Source organism: Dama dama, chromosome 11 (assembly GCF_033118175.1).
Source record: "Dama dama isolate Ldn47 chromosome 11, ASM3311817v1, whole genome shotgun sequence".
Lineage (NCBI taxonomy): Eukaryota > Metazoa > Chordata > Mammalia > Artiodactyla > Cervidae > Dama > Dama dama.
In genome coordinates, this window is record NC_083691.1 from 91,885,444 (window position 1) to 91,901,515 (window position 16,072).

Consider the following 16,072-nt stretch of genomic DNA (forward strand, 5'->3'; position numbering starts at 1 on the left):
CCCCTTTCCTCCTGCCCTCAATCCCTCCCGGCATCAGGGTCTTTTCCAACAAGTCAGCTGTTTGCATGAGGTGGCCAAAGTACTGGAGTTTCAGCTTCAACATCAGTCCTTCCAATAAACACCCAGGACTGGTCTCCTTTAGGATGGATTGGTTGGATCTCCTTGCAGTCCAAGGGACTCGCAAGAGTCTTCTCCAACACCACAGTTCAAAAGTATCAATTTTTCGGCGCTCAGCTTTCTTCACAGTCCAACTCTCAGATCCATACATGACCACTGGAAAAACCATAGCCTTGACTATATGGACCTTTTTTGGCAAAGTAATGTCTCTGCTTTTTAATATGCTGTCTAGGTTGGTCATAACTTTCCTTCCAAGGAGTAAGCGTCTTTTAATTTCATGGCTGCAATCGCCATCTGCAGTGATTTTGGAGCCCCCCAAAATAAAGTCTGACACTGTTTCCACTGTTTACCCATCTATTTCCCATGAGGTGATGGGACCAGATGCCCTAGTAAGAAGTACTAATTCATTTTTCCTGTTTTTATTGGTAAATATTAGGTTGTAGGCCATGTTTCTGTAACAGAGAGACCCAAATACAATGGCTCAGATAAGGTAGAATTGTATTTCTCTTTCAGGTCCAGGGTAAGAAAGTAACTTTGCTTCTTGAAATCTTCTGAGGAACCAAGCTGGGTGGGCAGTTGAGCCACTGTTACCCGTGGCCTCCCAGGGTTGTTGTAAACGTCACCGTTTTCATGTGGCAGGAGTAATGGGAATGGGTTGTTATACAGCGGAAACTAACAACATGGTAAGGCAGTTATACTCCAATTAAAAAGAGAGAGTAACGGTGATGGTAATGATTGAAGGTGGTAGTAGGAGAAAATAGAGGTCAAGAACTTGATTTTTTAAGGACAAGATCCAGAAGTTGTACTTACTGCTTTTGCTCACCTCCCCTTGGCTTGTACCTAGTCATGTGATCATATCTGGCTGCAAAAGAAGAGTGTCTCCTTGGTAGTCATGTGACCAGCAGAATTTGGGTAAGAGACCCCTGTTACTAAAACAAAAAATGTGAGCAAAAGTCTTTGCTTTTGTAACTGAAGTGAAAACTTTTAGAAGAAGTTAACTGTGTGATCTTAGTTATCATAAGCCATTTTATTCTGTAGTTAACTATCTTTTTCTTGTTGTGTTTTTGTAATTATTCAGACTACTTCAAGTAAGAGCTTGTTTATATCTTCCAGGATTTACAGAGTCCACGGGGAATAGGATGCAAGCCAGAAGCTGTTTGTAGTCACATTGTTATCGAGAGCCATGAAAAAGGATGTTTCAGAACTCTACCAGCTGAACAACCCCGATTGGACAGCCACCCTTGTATTTTTAGATCTGCTGAACCCTCAGAAATAGTCAGAGGACAACGGAGCCCATCATCATGGAGAACTAGGCACATCAACCTTTCCAAGTCACTGGACCAGAACAACTCCCAATTCAAAGTTTGGAATTCCTTGCAGTTACAAAGTCATTCCCCATTTCAAAACTTTATCAGTGATGACTTGGAAATTAGCAAGGGCCTTCGAATGCCATTTCATGAAAAGTTGGACCCTTGGCTGTCAGAATTAGTAGAACCTGCTCGTTTGCCACCTGAAGAAATGGATTGTCATTCTTCATCACAAATGCTGCCCCCAGAACCCATGAAAAAGTTTACTACCTCCATCACTTTCGCATCTCACCGACATTCTAAATGCTTTTCAGATTCCTCTTTTCTTAAGGTTGGTGTTACTGAAGGTAGCCAGTGTTCTGGACCATCTGTGGGGGTAGTTAATTCTCGTTTCACTGAAGAGCAGACTCCTCCTAGAGATCTAAAACAGAGAACCTCTTCCCCTTCGTCACTTAAAGTCATTAGTCAGTCACCAGATAAAGCCGTGACTATTTTAGCAGAAAATAGTAGCCAAAGCCAAAAATTATCTGTTGAACATTCTTACCAAGAAGAAAAACCCTTAGAAAGATCAGATTTTAAAAGCAGTCTTCCTAAGCCCACTGCCAGTGCAAATGATAGCAATTTCAAAGAAGTTCATTTTTCTGATAATCGTACTCTCATTAGCATGGGCAGACCAAATTCCACACTAGAAGTAAAAGAGAAGAATGTAACTATTACTGCAGATCTTCCTTCACACATTTTTATTGAACAAGAGGTCTTTGAACAAAGCAAAGCCCCACATGCAGATCACCATGTGAGAAAACACCATTCTCCCCCTCCTCAACATCAGGATTATGTAGCTCCAAATCTTCCTTGTCATATTTTTCTTGAAAAGCGAGAACTCTTTAAACAGAGCAAAGCCCCACATGTAGATCAGTTAAGAGAAAACCACTCTCCCCTTCCTCAGAGCCAGGATTATATAGCTTCAGACCTTCCTTCTTCCATTTTTCTTGAGCAGCGTCAACTCTTTGAACAAAGCAAAGCCCCAGATGTAGATCACCACCTGAGAAAACTCCATTCCCCCCTTCCTCAAAGTCAGGATTGTGTAGTAGAAAAGAATAATGAGCATAAGCCTAAGTTACACATTTCTGATGTGATAAATGTTGAAGCCAAATTCAGTGATGTGGTCTCCCCATCAGTCCCAAGTCAATGTACAGTAGTAACATCTGCATCTACTCCACCTTCAAATAGAAAAGCACTTTCTTGTATTCGTATAACTCTTTGTCCCAAGACTCCTTCCAAGTTGGATAGTGGAAACTTAGATAAAAGATATCATTCATTGGATCCTGCCACTAAAACAAGGATGAATAGTGAGTTTAACTCTGACCTACAAACTATATCTTCAAGATCATTGGAACCAACCTCCAAATTATTGATCAGTAAACCTGTAGCACAGAATCAAGAATCTTTAGGTTTTCTAGGACCTAAATCTTCATCGGACTTTCAAGTCGTACAGTCTCCTCTTCCAGATAGTAATGTTATTACCCAGGACTTGAAAACCATACCTTTTCAGAATAGCCAGATAGTAACATCAAGGCAAACACAAGTGAACAGTTCAGATTTGGAAGAATATTCCAATCCAGAAGGGACTCCGGTATCTGCAGATCGGTGAGTCTCATTGTGATGACAAGCAAGCTGATGAAATTTATGATAAAGGGTTTAAAATACTTAAGCAAGTGTAAGTTCTTGGGGGAGAGGCAGATAATTTCTCTTAGGGGAGGTTGTTATCTGCCTAATCTAGAAAGCTTTCAAGGAATGAACACCTAAGTAAGAGAAAACATCTGAATGTAATATAATGTATTTATACTTGGAAAACAACTTGACATCAAGTATTTTAAAACATTACTCAGAAGAATCTTTGATCACCAAGTGGTACAATTTAGTAATTCCTTGTTTATTACATTGGAAATATGCTGAAGACCAGGCTTTGGAAGGGGATGCAGCATGTATGTGCTCCTTCTCCCCCTTTCTCTTTGTTTCTGTTTCATGTTTCCTCTCTAAATGAATATCAAAGTGGTGATTTCTCCATGAAAATTCCTGGCAGACATCACTTTAACCAAGTTATCAAGGTTAATATCACGAGTAGTGTATGTCAAGATAATGTGGTCCCTAATGTGATACCTTATTTCACAATGATTGTAGGAGTGAAAACCCAGTTTAGGGATAAATGCATTAGATTTATACTGTTCAGACTGATTTTAAGACTCATTAATTCACTTTTACATTAATGAGTCCTTTACCATATGGCTGAACACTTACCCTCTGTGTGTAATGTTTCTACTTTATAGTTGAGAAGGTAGTAGATCATAATGGCGAGCCTTGAAAAGAAGGGAAAGAATGTTTAATCAACATCCACATGTGGTAGTCATGGCATTGAGGGACTTACATATGTTACCTGATTTAATGCTTGTTAACCATTTAAGGTAGGTGATGGTATCCTCATTTGCCCTCTGGAAAACTGAGACACTGACTTGCTGCTTTTTCAGCAAGCAACAGTTATTTCAAATAATGCAGTCTGTTCAATGGAAGCAAGCGCTTCTTTACCACATTACCATGTCTCCCAAATCCTGAGCCATACTTAAACTATCCTATCAACTGTGCTCTTGGACAAGTCATTTAATATCTTTGGCACTCATACACAGATGATTGGTGGGAAGAAATAGATGATTGGTGGGAAACTTGAAGGTCCATTATAGCTCTGAAAGTTAATGACTGAGAATTGGATTGGGGCAGATAAAAACAAGGTCAATCTCTGATTTCCATAGTATTATAAATAGATCCTTTTTGGGTGTGAAAAGTGTTTAGAAATTAAAAGATTGACAAGTTTGCATATAATACTGAAACTCGTAAGTGATAAAGTGTCAAGTTATCGGAGCTGAATTCTTTGAATGAGAAAGAAAATTATAGCTGATTATAAATATGAACTAATAACAATGCTGTTTGTTGCAGAATGTACTAAATGCTAGGCACTGTAGTCGATGTTTATATCATTTTATACTTAGTATAATCATCATAGGTAGGTACTATTACCTCAATTTATAGGTTTTACAAACCTTAGATTAAATGATTTGCCCCAGATTATATGACCGTTAACTGTTAAAAATGACATTTGAACCTAGTTTGTCTGACTCCAGAATCTGTAAATAATACACACACTCATCTGTATGTGTGTGTATATATACATAAAATGTTTAAGAATATTAAACTTTATTTCGAGATTAAATTTAGACTTAGAGGAGCTGCAAAAATAGTAGAGTTCCTGTGTTATCTATTGCAGTGTAACCTATTACCCTGAAATGTAGAAGCTTAAAACAGTAAATATTACCCCAAAGTTTCTGTGGGTCAGAGATCCAGGCATGGCTTAGCTAGGTGCTTCTGGCTTCGGGTCTCCCACAGGGTTCAAACAGGGTATTGGCTGCAGCTGTGGTCCCATCCCAAGACTTGACTGATGTCCTTTTAAACTTACTCACATGGTTATTGGCCAGAAACAGCTTCTTCCTTCCATGGCAGCTATGACAGTTAAGCTTTTCTCAAGTGAGCAAGTGAGAGTTCAGATGTGCCCAAGACAAAAGTCTTTCCTTTGTGACCTAACCTTGGAAGTGAATCTCACCATCTCTGCACATTCTAATACTGGAAAGAAATGAATCAGTACTTCCGGCCAGTCCTCAAGGATTAGGGATTACTCAAACGCATGAATACCAGGAAGCAGAGATCACCTGGGGGGGGGGGGGGTTGTTTGTTTGTTTTTGGCCATGCCATGTGGCATGGGGGATTTTAGTTTCCAGACTACCCCCTGCGTTGGAGGCATGGAGTCTTAACCACTGAACCACCAGGGAAGTTCCATTGGGGGAATATTTTAGAGGTTTCCAATATACCCTTTGCTAAACCTCCCCTTATGTTAACATCTTATCCTAACATCACAACCATAAAACATTTACCAGAACTAAAAAATTCTCCACCATACAAAATTATAATTAGATGTGTAGACCAATTTGGATTTCACCTGGTTTTTCCAAAAATGAACCTTTTCTGTTTCAGATCCATCCCACCATCTCACTTTGCATTCTCTCTAGTTAATCTCTTCCAGTTCTGTCTCCTTAATCTCCTGGAGAAACTGGAGGCAGTTTCTCAGACTTCCTTATTTTTCATGACCTTTGAAGAGAATTAGTTATTTTGGTTTCAGATTGGCTTTGTCTGATGTTGTCTCAAGATTAAATTGAGGTTATCCATTTTCAGTGCATTTCATCAGGAAGCACATTAAGTTGATATACAACTACTGATGATGTTAACCTTGATTACTTGACAAAGTGGTATCTACCAAGATTCTCCACTGTAAAGAGAGTAAATCATTTCCTTCATTCCTTCTACATTTATTAATTGGAATTCTTCTGTAAGCAAGAGCTATTATTCCTCCCATTTATTTATTCCTTTAGTTTTTCATGTACATTAATATGGACTCAAGGGCATTTATTTCATCCTTTGGATTATAATCCAGTACTACTCAAATTGATTCAGTTTTAGCAATTAAAAACATGATTGGCTACTGTACCCTGTCACAGCCCTGAAATTAATCATTTCCCCAAAGAATACTTATTTCTTTTTTGGAGTATAGGATATCCCCCCTAGCTTTGTTGAGATAAAATTGATATGCAACCTTGTTTAAAGTTTATAGTGTGTTGATTTGATACACTTACATTGCAAAATAATTACTGTGATAGTGTTAGCTAACACTTACATCACGTCACATAATTATCATTACTTTTTTTGTGGTGAGAAAATTTAAGATATACTCTAAAGTAACTTTCAACTATATTAATACATTATTTTTAACTATCATCACAATACTGTGCATAGATCCCCAAAACTTACTCATCTTCTAACTGGAAGTTTGTACTCTTGGACCAGTATCTCCCCATTTCTCCTGCCCTCCAGTTACTGGTAAACCGCATTCTACTCTGTGTCCTCTTTTTTTAGGTTCCACATGTAAGTGATATATGGTATTTCTCTTTCCCTGTCTGGTTTATTTCACCTGGCATAATGCTGCAAAAGTCCATCGGTGTAGGTTGCCTTTTCATTTTGTTGACTATTTTTTTGCTGTACAGAAAATTTGGGGTTTGATGTAGTTGCATACTGATTTCTGCTTTTGTAGCTTGTGCTGTTGGTGTTACATCCAAAAAACCACTGGCAAGACCTAGGTCAAGGAGTTTTTCCTTGTGTTTTTTACTAGGAGCTTATGTTTTCAGGTCTTATGTTTAAATCTTTAACCCATTTCAAGTTAATTTGTTAGTATTAAAATAGGAGTCCAATTTCATTTTTTTTGGCATGTGATTATCTAATTTTTCCAGCACCTTTTATTGAAGAGATTGTTTTTCTACTGAGTATTCTTGGCTCCCTTGTAAAATACTAGTTGAATGCGTATGTAGGGGTTTATTTACAGTTCTCTGTTCTGTTCCACTGATCTGTGTGGCTGTTTTTGTGCCAGTACCATGCTGTTTTGATTATTGTAGCTTTGTGTTATAGATTGGAATCAGGAAGTGTGATACCTCCAGTTTTGTTCTTTCTCAGAATTGCTTGTGCAATTCAGGGTCTTTTGTGACTCCATACAGATTTTAGAATTGTTTTTCCTCTTTCTATGAAAAATGGCATTGATTGCATTGAATGTATATTGATGGCTTTGAGGAATATGGATGTTTAAACAATATTTTTCTGGTTCATGAACACATTTCATGTGTCTTCCCATTTGTTTGTGTCTTCCTCAACTTCCTTCATCAAAGTCTTTTAGTTTTCAGTGAACAGATCTTTTACCTCCTTGGTTAAATTTATTTCTAGGTATTTATTGATTTGTTACTATTGTGAATGGGATTTTCTTCAGTTCTTTTCAGATATTTTGTTGTTAGTGTACAACTGATTTTTCTATGTTGATTTTGCATCTTGTGACTTTACTGAATTCGTTGATTATTTCTAACATTTTTTTTAATGAAGTCTCTAGGGTTTTCTGTTAGATGTTAGATCATATCATGTGCAAAGAAAGACAGCTTACTTCTTCCTCTGTGATTGGATGCCTTTTATTTCCTTTTCTTGCCTAATCGTTGTGGTCAGGACTTCCAGTGCTGTGTTGAGTAAAAAGTGCTAGCAGTGGGCACTCTTACCTTGTTCCTGATACTAGAGGGAAGGCTTCCTCCTTTCACCATTGGGTTTGCTGTTAGCTGAGAGTTTGTCATACATGACCTTTATTATGTTGAGGGATGTTTCTTCTATACCCAATTTGTTGAGAGTTTTTATCAAGAAAGATGTATTTTGTCAAATGCTTTTTCTGCATCTACTGAAATAATCATATGATTTTTATATTTTATTCTATTAAAGTGGCACATTTATTGATTTTTATATGTTGAACTATCCTTACGCCTCAGGGATAAATCCCAGTTAATCTTGATGTATAATTCTAATGCACTGTTTAATTCATTTTGCTAATATTTTGTTGAGAAGTTTTATGTCTGTATTCATCAGATATTGGTTTGTAGTTTTCTATATCTTCACCTAGCTTTGGGTCATCAGGGTAATGCTGGCCTTGTAAAATGAGTTTGCAAATGGTCCTCTCTCTTCAATTTTTGGACAAGTTTGAGAAGGATTGGTATTATTTCTTTTTGAAACATTTGGTAGAATTCACCACTTAAACCATCTGTTGGGAAGATTTGATTGCTGATTTTATTTCCTTACTCCATTGGTCTGTTTATATTTTCTGTTTATGAATCAGTCTTGGTAAATTGTATGTATCTTATGGATAATGGAAATTACCCATTTCTGCTAGGTTATCCAATTTGTTGGCATATAACTTATCATGATAATAATAATGATAATCATAATAATCTTTTATGATCCTGTGAATCAATTGTCATGTCTTCTCTTCATTTCTGATTGAGTCCTTTTTCCTTATTCTAGCTAAAGGTTTGTCATTTTTGTCTAACATCAAAAATTAGGCTCTTAATCTTGATGTTTTCTATTTTTCTGATCTCTGATCCTTTTTTTTGTTCCTTTGATCTTTCTTATTTCTTGATCTTTCTTATTTCCTTTCTTTGTGTGCTTTGGGCTAGTCTGTTCTTTTTCTAATTCCTTGAGGTGTGAGATTATTTGAGGCCTTTCTTTTTTCTTAACGAAGGCATTTATCATTATAAATGTCCTTAGAACTGCTTTTGTCTCATAGGTTTTGATATGTTTTGTTCACAGTTTCATTTGTTTCAAGATATTTTTTGCTTTCTGTTTTGATTTTTTTAAGACATAGTAGGATGACACTGTTTCTTGAATGAAGCTAAAAATTATAGGCATTAACTCACACATGTGTCTACATCTATGGTCATTTCGTCTTGATTGTAATGTGTGTATGTATTTATGTGTGTGTACTTTTTTAAAAATCACAGGTCAGTGTTGATACCTCCAACTAGTCCAGAACCATGGGGTTGATTCTAGCTTTTTTCTTTTATTTATAAACTTCTTTCTCCAATGGTGATAAACATGGCTCTCATTATCTACAATATATTTACCCTAGTATATGTAGTTTCAGAATTCTTATCCCATACCTGGGTGAGAAATGAATTCTCCAACTATGTACAGGTTTTTTATGTATAGTATTCAGTCCAGACATTGTTGCTATTTCCCAGGTTAGCTATTTTCTTCCCTAAATGCTTTAGCATGATGGTATGATTCATTTATAATACTGTTAGATTCATTTCTTACATCCTATATTCCATCTTGCCCCAATAACTTGGTTAATTTTTTTAAAATTTACATACTGTCAAATTCACTTTTTGTTTTAAAAGGTTAGTTCTATCAGTTTTTATTAATCCACATCACAGTTCCATATGAAACATTTGTCTCAGTCCAAGTTTTGCCTTTCCAGAGTGTCATGTAAATGAAATCATAAAATATAGAATAGCCTTTTAGGTTTGGCATCTTTTACAAAGTATATTTAAGATTTGTCCATCTTGTTTTGTGAATCAATAGTTTTTTACTTTTTAATTACTTTTTTACTTTTTACAAGCATAAAGCAGTAAAAAGTTAAAAAAACACCCACAGTTTATCTATGTACATTGACTCCTTAAAGAATATTATTTGGGTTGTTTCCAGTTTTAGCTGATTATAGTTAGAGCTGCTAAAAAAATAAGAGAGAGAGAGAGAGAGAGAGAGAGAGAGAGAGAGTGTGTGTGTGTGTGTGTGTGTGTGTGTGTGTAGTTAGAGCTGCTGAGTCATGTGGTATGTGTGTATTTAACTTTACAAGAACTGGTTAGAACTAAACTATGCTGTTTTTCCAGAGTAGCTGTATCTTTTATTCCCACTAGCAGTGTACAAATGTTTCAGTTACTCTTCCATCCTCACCACCTTGTGGTACTGTCAGTTTTTATTAACTATTATAATAGATGCTTTCCTTTATGTGTTTCACCCTGAGCTCCCCTTTTCAGGTCCTCAGAACAGAAAGCAGGGGCTTAACTCAGCCCTTTCTTTTGTGTGTTTTTTGTGTGCCTCTTGTGACTGTGTCAGTGCCAAGTGGTTCAGCACAGAGGAAAAAAAAAATCATCACAGATTTGCCTTACCCTCTTGAGACAACAGCTCCTCTAGTGGAAGAGAAGGGTTTCCTTCCGTCAGAATTTTAAACTTCCTGTTACTGCTATATTGCTGCCACTATGTAATCACTTGATTGCTTAAGATTACTAGAAAGAAAAGAAAAGGGGGGATTTTCACACTATTTCCAATTCCACTTCTCATGCCTGAATAGAAGGCTTCTTCTGGAGGTCTTTCTGTCTGTACTGATGTCCACTTCTAAGTGTCAGACTCTATTGAGTTCAGGTCATTGGATACCAAAGGGAACAGTGATAAACTCTTCTCTGTTTTACTGGTACTTCAGATGTACCAGTAGATCAAATTGCCAGCTCCTATTATTTCTCAAAAGTCTTCTAATAACTGCTCCATGTACTCTGTCTCAGTTTTATAGTTTCACTTAGTAGAAGAGACAGAATGGGTTATGATTGATTATCAGAAACTGGAACCGACTGTATCATTTTTTGTTCTCAGTAACAGCATATGCAAATTCCATTGCCAACACTTGGTACTTCCAGTTATTTTTTATTTTGGCCATTCTAAATGTGGATGTGAAATGATATGTTATTGTGGTTTTAATTTGTTTTTCCCTGATGACACATGATGCTGAGTATTGTTTCTGTGCTGCTTGGCCATTTTTATATCTTTATGAAGTATCTGTTCACTCTTATCCATTGGATTGTGTCATGATTTTAAGAATTTTTAATATATTCAAGATAACAGACCCTCTGTGTATTGCAAATATTTCCTCACAGAATGTGGTTTGATTTTCATTTTCTTACTGGTGGCTTCATGAAGAAAAAGTTTTAAGTTTTATGAAATCAAGTTTGTTAATTTTTCTTTTTCTATTATAGTTGATGTGTAATACTGTATAAGTTACAAGTGTACAGTATAATGATTCACCATTTTAAAGGTTATACTTCATTTGTTATAGTTATTATAAAATATTAACCATATTCCTTGTGTTGTACATTATATCCTTGTAGCTTATTTTATGCATAATAATTTGTACCACTTTATCCTCTACTCCTATATTGCTCTTCCCCTCCCCAATGGTAACTACTAGATTGTTTTCTGTATCTGTTAGTCTGTTTCTTTTTTGTTATATTCGCTGCTGCTGGTAAGTCGCTTCAGTCGTGTCCGACTCTGTGCGACCCCATAGACGGCAGCCCACCAGGCTCCCCCGTCCCTGGGATTCTCCAGGCAAGAACACTGGAGCCGGTTGCCATTTCCTTCTCCAGCGCATCAAAGTGAAAAGTGAAAGTGAAGTCACTCAGCCGTGTCTGACTCTTAGCGACCCCATGGACTGCAGCCTACCAGGCTCCTCCGTCCATGGGATTTTCCAGGCAAGAGTACTGGAGTGGGGTGCCATTGCCTTCTCCGGTTATATTCACTAGTTTGTTGTATTTTTTAGATTCCACATATAATTGATATCATATGACATTTTTTTCTCTCAGTCTCTTATTTCACTTAATATCGTAGCCTCCAGTCCATCCATGTTGTTGAAAGTGGCAAAATTTCATTCTGTTTTTATGGCTGAGTATTTTATTGTATATATAAATGTATATACAATATCTTCTGTATCCATTCATCTGTTGATGGACACCCAGTTTCTCTTTTATGGTTGGTACTTTTCTGTGTCTTATCTAAGAATGATGCCTAAGCCAGTGTTAAGAAATTTTCTCCTACATTTTCTTCTAGAAATGAAAATAGTTTTAGTTTTATTTTTTATGTCTTTTATGTGTATCAAATTAATTTCTGTACATACTGTAGTTTACATAATTCAGGACCATTTTCTTTTACTGGATATTTCAGCAGCATCATTGAAATAGTTATTTATTTCCTTATTGAATTAGTTGGCACCTTTGTCAAAAATCAATTGACCTTTTATATGGGGGTTTATTTTTAAGTTTCTGCTCTGTTCCTTGGAACTATTTATCTATCTTTGCAACAATACCATGATGTTTTTATTATTGTAGCTTTATATTGTCTTGAAATCAGATTATGTCCTCTAACCTTATTTTATTTTCAACATTATTTTTTTCTATTTTAGGTTTTGTGCATTTCTATATAAATTTTAGAATAATCTTCTCAGTTTCTTCAAAAATCCTCCTGGGATTTTGTTCAATATTGCATCGAATCTATAGTCATTTTGAGAATGATTGACATCTTAGTAATACTAGAGTCCCCCTCAAGCATGAACATGTTCTCCCCTTCCTCCCTCCCCGCCACTTACTTGATATCTCTGAGTAAGATGTTGTAATTTTCATTGCGTAGACTTTCATATTTTTCATTCAATTTATTCCTCAGTATTTTAGTTTATGATAATTTTGTATATGGTATTTTAGATTTTCTATTTTCTAGTTATTTGTTGCTTGTGTATACATATGCTGTTAATCCAATTTGTCAGTGCCAACCAACTAATTTTAATTTTAATTTCTTACTAATTGGGCCAAAGTCTCTTTACTTACTCTGGGATAATTTAGGCTGAGCTTTCCAAATTTGGTGGCATATTGAGTGCAGTACTTTAACAACATTGTCTTTCCGGATTTGAAATAGCTTACCTGGAATTCCATCACCTCCACTAATTTTGTTCATAGTAAGCTTTCTAAGGCCCAGTTGACTTCAAACTGTAGGATGTCTGGCTCTAGGTGCATGACCACACCATCGTGGTTATTCAGGTCATTAAGACCTTTTTTTTTTTTTTAACAGTTCTGTGTATTCTTGCCACCTCTTCTTAATATCTTATGCTTCTGTTAGGTCCATACTGTTTCTGTCCTTAATTCTGCCCATCTTTGCATGAACTGTTCCTTTGGTATCTCTAATTTTCTTGAAGGAGGTCTCTAGTCTTTCCCATTCTGTTTTTTCCCCTCTTATTTCTTTGCGCTGATCACTAAAGAAGGCTTTCTTATCTCTCCTTGCTATTCTTTGGAACTCTGCATTCAGATGGGTATATCTTTCCCTTTCTCCTTTGCCTTTCTCTTCTCTTCATTTCTCAGCTATATTTGTAAGCCTCGTCAGACAACCATTTTGCCTTGCTGCGTTTCTTTTCTTGGGGATGGTTTTGGTCGCCACCTACATACAATGTTACGAACCTTCATTATAGTTCCTCAGGCATTCTGTCTATCAGATCTAATCCCTTGAATCTATTTGTCACTTCCACTGTATAATCATAAGGGATTTGATTTAGATTATACATGAATGGCCTAATGGTTTTCCCTACTTCTGTTTAAGTCTGAATTTTGCAAAAGGAGCTCATGATCTGAGCCACAGTCATCTCCTGGTCTTGTATTTGTCACTTCTGAAATGTCTTTCTCTCAAGTATTAGTTGTTTAGCTTCCTGTCCTATGTAGGTTCAGAAACTGGCAAATGTCTTGTGGAGGAGGTCTAATGTTTGTCACAAGCCCCTTTATCTAGTGGGATTTCTGTTTCATTAGTTCTATGACTGTGCAGGAAATTTCACTCTGCTTTCTTGACTCAGTCCCCCATCAGCCTGACTTTCTTTTCTGCTAGATTTCACTCCATTGTGCCAGCAAATGAGTTCAGCAAAAGCTCTGGTAGTTTCTCTTTCCAGAGGAGTATGTCTTCCTACACCAAACCCCTCCCCCGCCTTAACTCTCTAAATGTCCCTTTCTAGCATATTAGTTGATGTTGTTTCTTGATTGCTTCTGTAGCTCTATGATATTTTTAAACTATAATGTTTATATAATTTATTCAGTTTTGTTTGCTTGTTGCAACAGGAGTGATTTTCTGTGGCCACCTAGTGCAGACGTATTATAGAGATACAGGTTTGGTCCCAGACCATTACAATAAAGAGAATATGTTAGTAAAGCAAGTCACGTGAATTTTTCCGTTTCCCAGTGCATGTAAAAGTTTTGTTTACACTATACTGTAGTCTACTAAGTGTACAATAGCATTATGTATAAATAATGTACATATGTTAATTACAAGTAGACCTTAAAAATGCTAACCATCATCTGAACCTTCAGAAAGTTGTAATCTTTATGCAATAGTAACATCAAAGATCACTGATCATGGATCATGTAGCAAGTATAATAATGAAAATGTTTGAAATATTGTGAGAATTACCAAATTATGATATAGAGCCAGAAAGTAAGCAAATGATGTTGGGAAAATGGCACCAGTAGACTTACTTGACACAAGATTGCCACAGTTTTTCCTGTTGTTAACCTCTTTACCATAGTATATTTTTAAAAATTAAAAAGCCAACATTTACATATTATTATTAACTATATATTACTATTACTACTAACTAAACTTCAATTTGTTTTTTAAAAGCAATATCTGCAAGGTACAATAAAGTTAAGTGCAATAGAATGAGGTGTATCTATGTCATAAATGGAAGTGGAAATCCTTTTCAGACCACCTTTAATTTCTCTCTGTGATTTATCAATAGTTTTCTGTTTAGTGTTCTTATATCTTTTTAATACTTAGGTATTTGATATTTTGATGATAATGTACATTGCGTATCTTTTCATTTTTAATTGTATAACTTTTCAGATACCAAAGAATATAGGGGAATTTTTAAAAGTTTGTTCTCTTATCTAGTAACTCTTCTGAAAACGTAACATATTTTATAAGTTATCTATAGATTGTTTTGATTTTCTGTATCTCTAATTATATCAAATGTGAAAAGTGACAGTATTATTTCTTCCTTTCTTATCCTTATATCTTTGATTTCTTTTTCCTGCCTTACTGCTAATGCCATTTAAGACTTTTACTAACGTACTGAATAGAGAAGGTAAGAGTTGGCATCCTTATTTTGTTCCTAATGCTACAGTGGACATTCTTCACATTTCACTATAAATACGATCGTGGCTCTAAATTTTTTTGTAGTTTCCCTTTGCTACAAGTTTTTAATCATATGTAATTATTGAATTTCATCAAATGTTTTATCTGACTGTTGATATGATCATGCAAATTTTTTCCTTTTGATGTGGTGAGTCATATTCGTTGATATTTGAATGTTAACTTACCTTGCACTTCTGGAGTAAACCAGCTTGTTAGAAATTCATTCACACATGCACAGACATTCGTTCACTCACTGTACATTTGGTTGTCTAATATTTTAGGATTTTTGCTTCTATATACACAAGGGAGATGGGCCTACTTCATTTCTCATAATTGTCCTTTTAATTAGTGACTAGTAGACAAAGGATGGAGAGTTAAGCTCTTCTGTTTGTGATACAGCTGTTACATCAGTGTGATACAATACAGCATTACTCCTTTTTTTTTGCTGTGCTGTGTCTCTGTTTCTGTGTGGGGCCTTTCTCTCGTTTGGTGCTTGGGCTTGTCACTGCAGTGACTTCTTTTGTGGGCTCACTAGTTGTGGCTTGCGGGCTCCAGAGTATAGGCTCAATAGCTGTGGCATGGGCCCAGTCACCCCACTCTGTGGAATCCTCCCAGTTCAAGGATTGAACACATGTCCCCAGAAGTGGCAGGGGGATTCTTAACCACTGGCCCACCAGGGAAATCCAGTATTACTCCATTTTTTAAAAGTAAATATTTTTTATTTTCAAATAATTTAAAATCTGTAGAAAAGATGCAAACATAACAGTTAACTCCTCTTCCAGTTTTTCCTACTGTTTTTCCTTCCAGTTTTTCCTACTGTTTTTCCTACTGTTTTTCCTACTGTTAATTTTAAAAATTAAAAAGCCAACATTTATATATTACTGTTAACTAAACTTCAGACTCTTTTTAGATTTCACTAGTGTTCCCCATTGATGACCTTTTCCTGTTCCCAATATATTGGACCCAATCCAGTGTATCACATTGTATTTAGTTAGTCCTCATGTCTCCTTAGTCTTCTCTGGTCTATGACAGTTCCTCATTCCTTCCATGTTTTTCATGATTTTGACAGTCTTGAGGAATATTGGTCTGACATTTTGTGAAGTTTTTCTCAATCTGAATTTGGCTGATGTTTTTCTCATGTTTGGACTGGAGTTCTGGGATTTGGCAAAGAATACCGTAGGTGAATTCTCACCGCATCATAACAAAAA

General features: G+C 36.0%; 1 protein-coding gene across 12 annotated transcripts in view; it reads left to right on the forward strand.

The window, feature by feature from the left end:
- Nucleotides 1-16,072, forward strand: part of ALMS1 (ALMS1 centrosome and basal body associated protein) — a 207,591-nt gene that overhangs the window by 113,548 nt on the left and 77,971 nt on the right. For all 12 annotated transcript variants that reach the window (XM_061155716.1, XM_061155719.1, XM_061155721.1 and 9 more), the window contains one exon: nucleotides 1,231-3,071. In XM_061155716.1, the coding sequence (XP_061011699.1) occupies nucleotides 1,231-3,071 (1,841 nt within the window). The remainder of the gene's footprint in view (nucleotides 1-1,230; nucleotides 3,072-16,072) is intronic.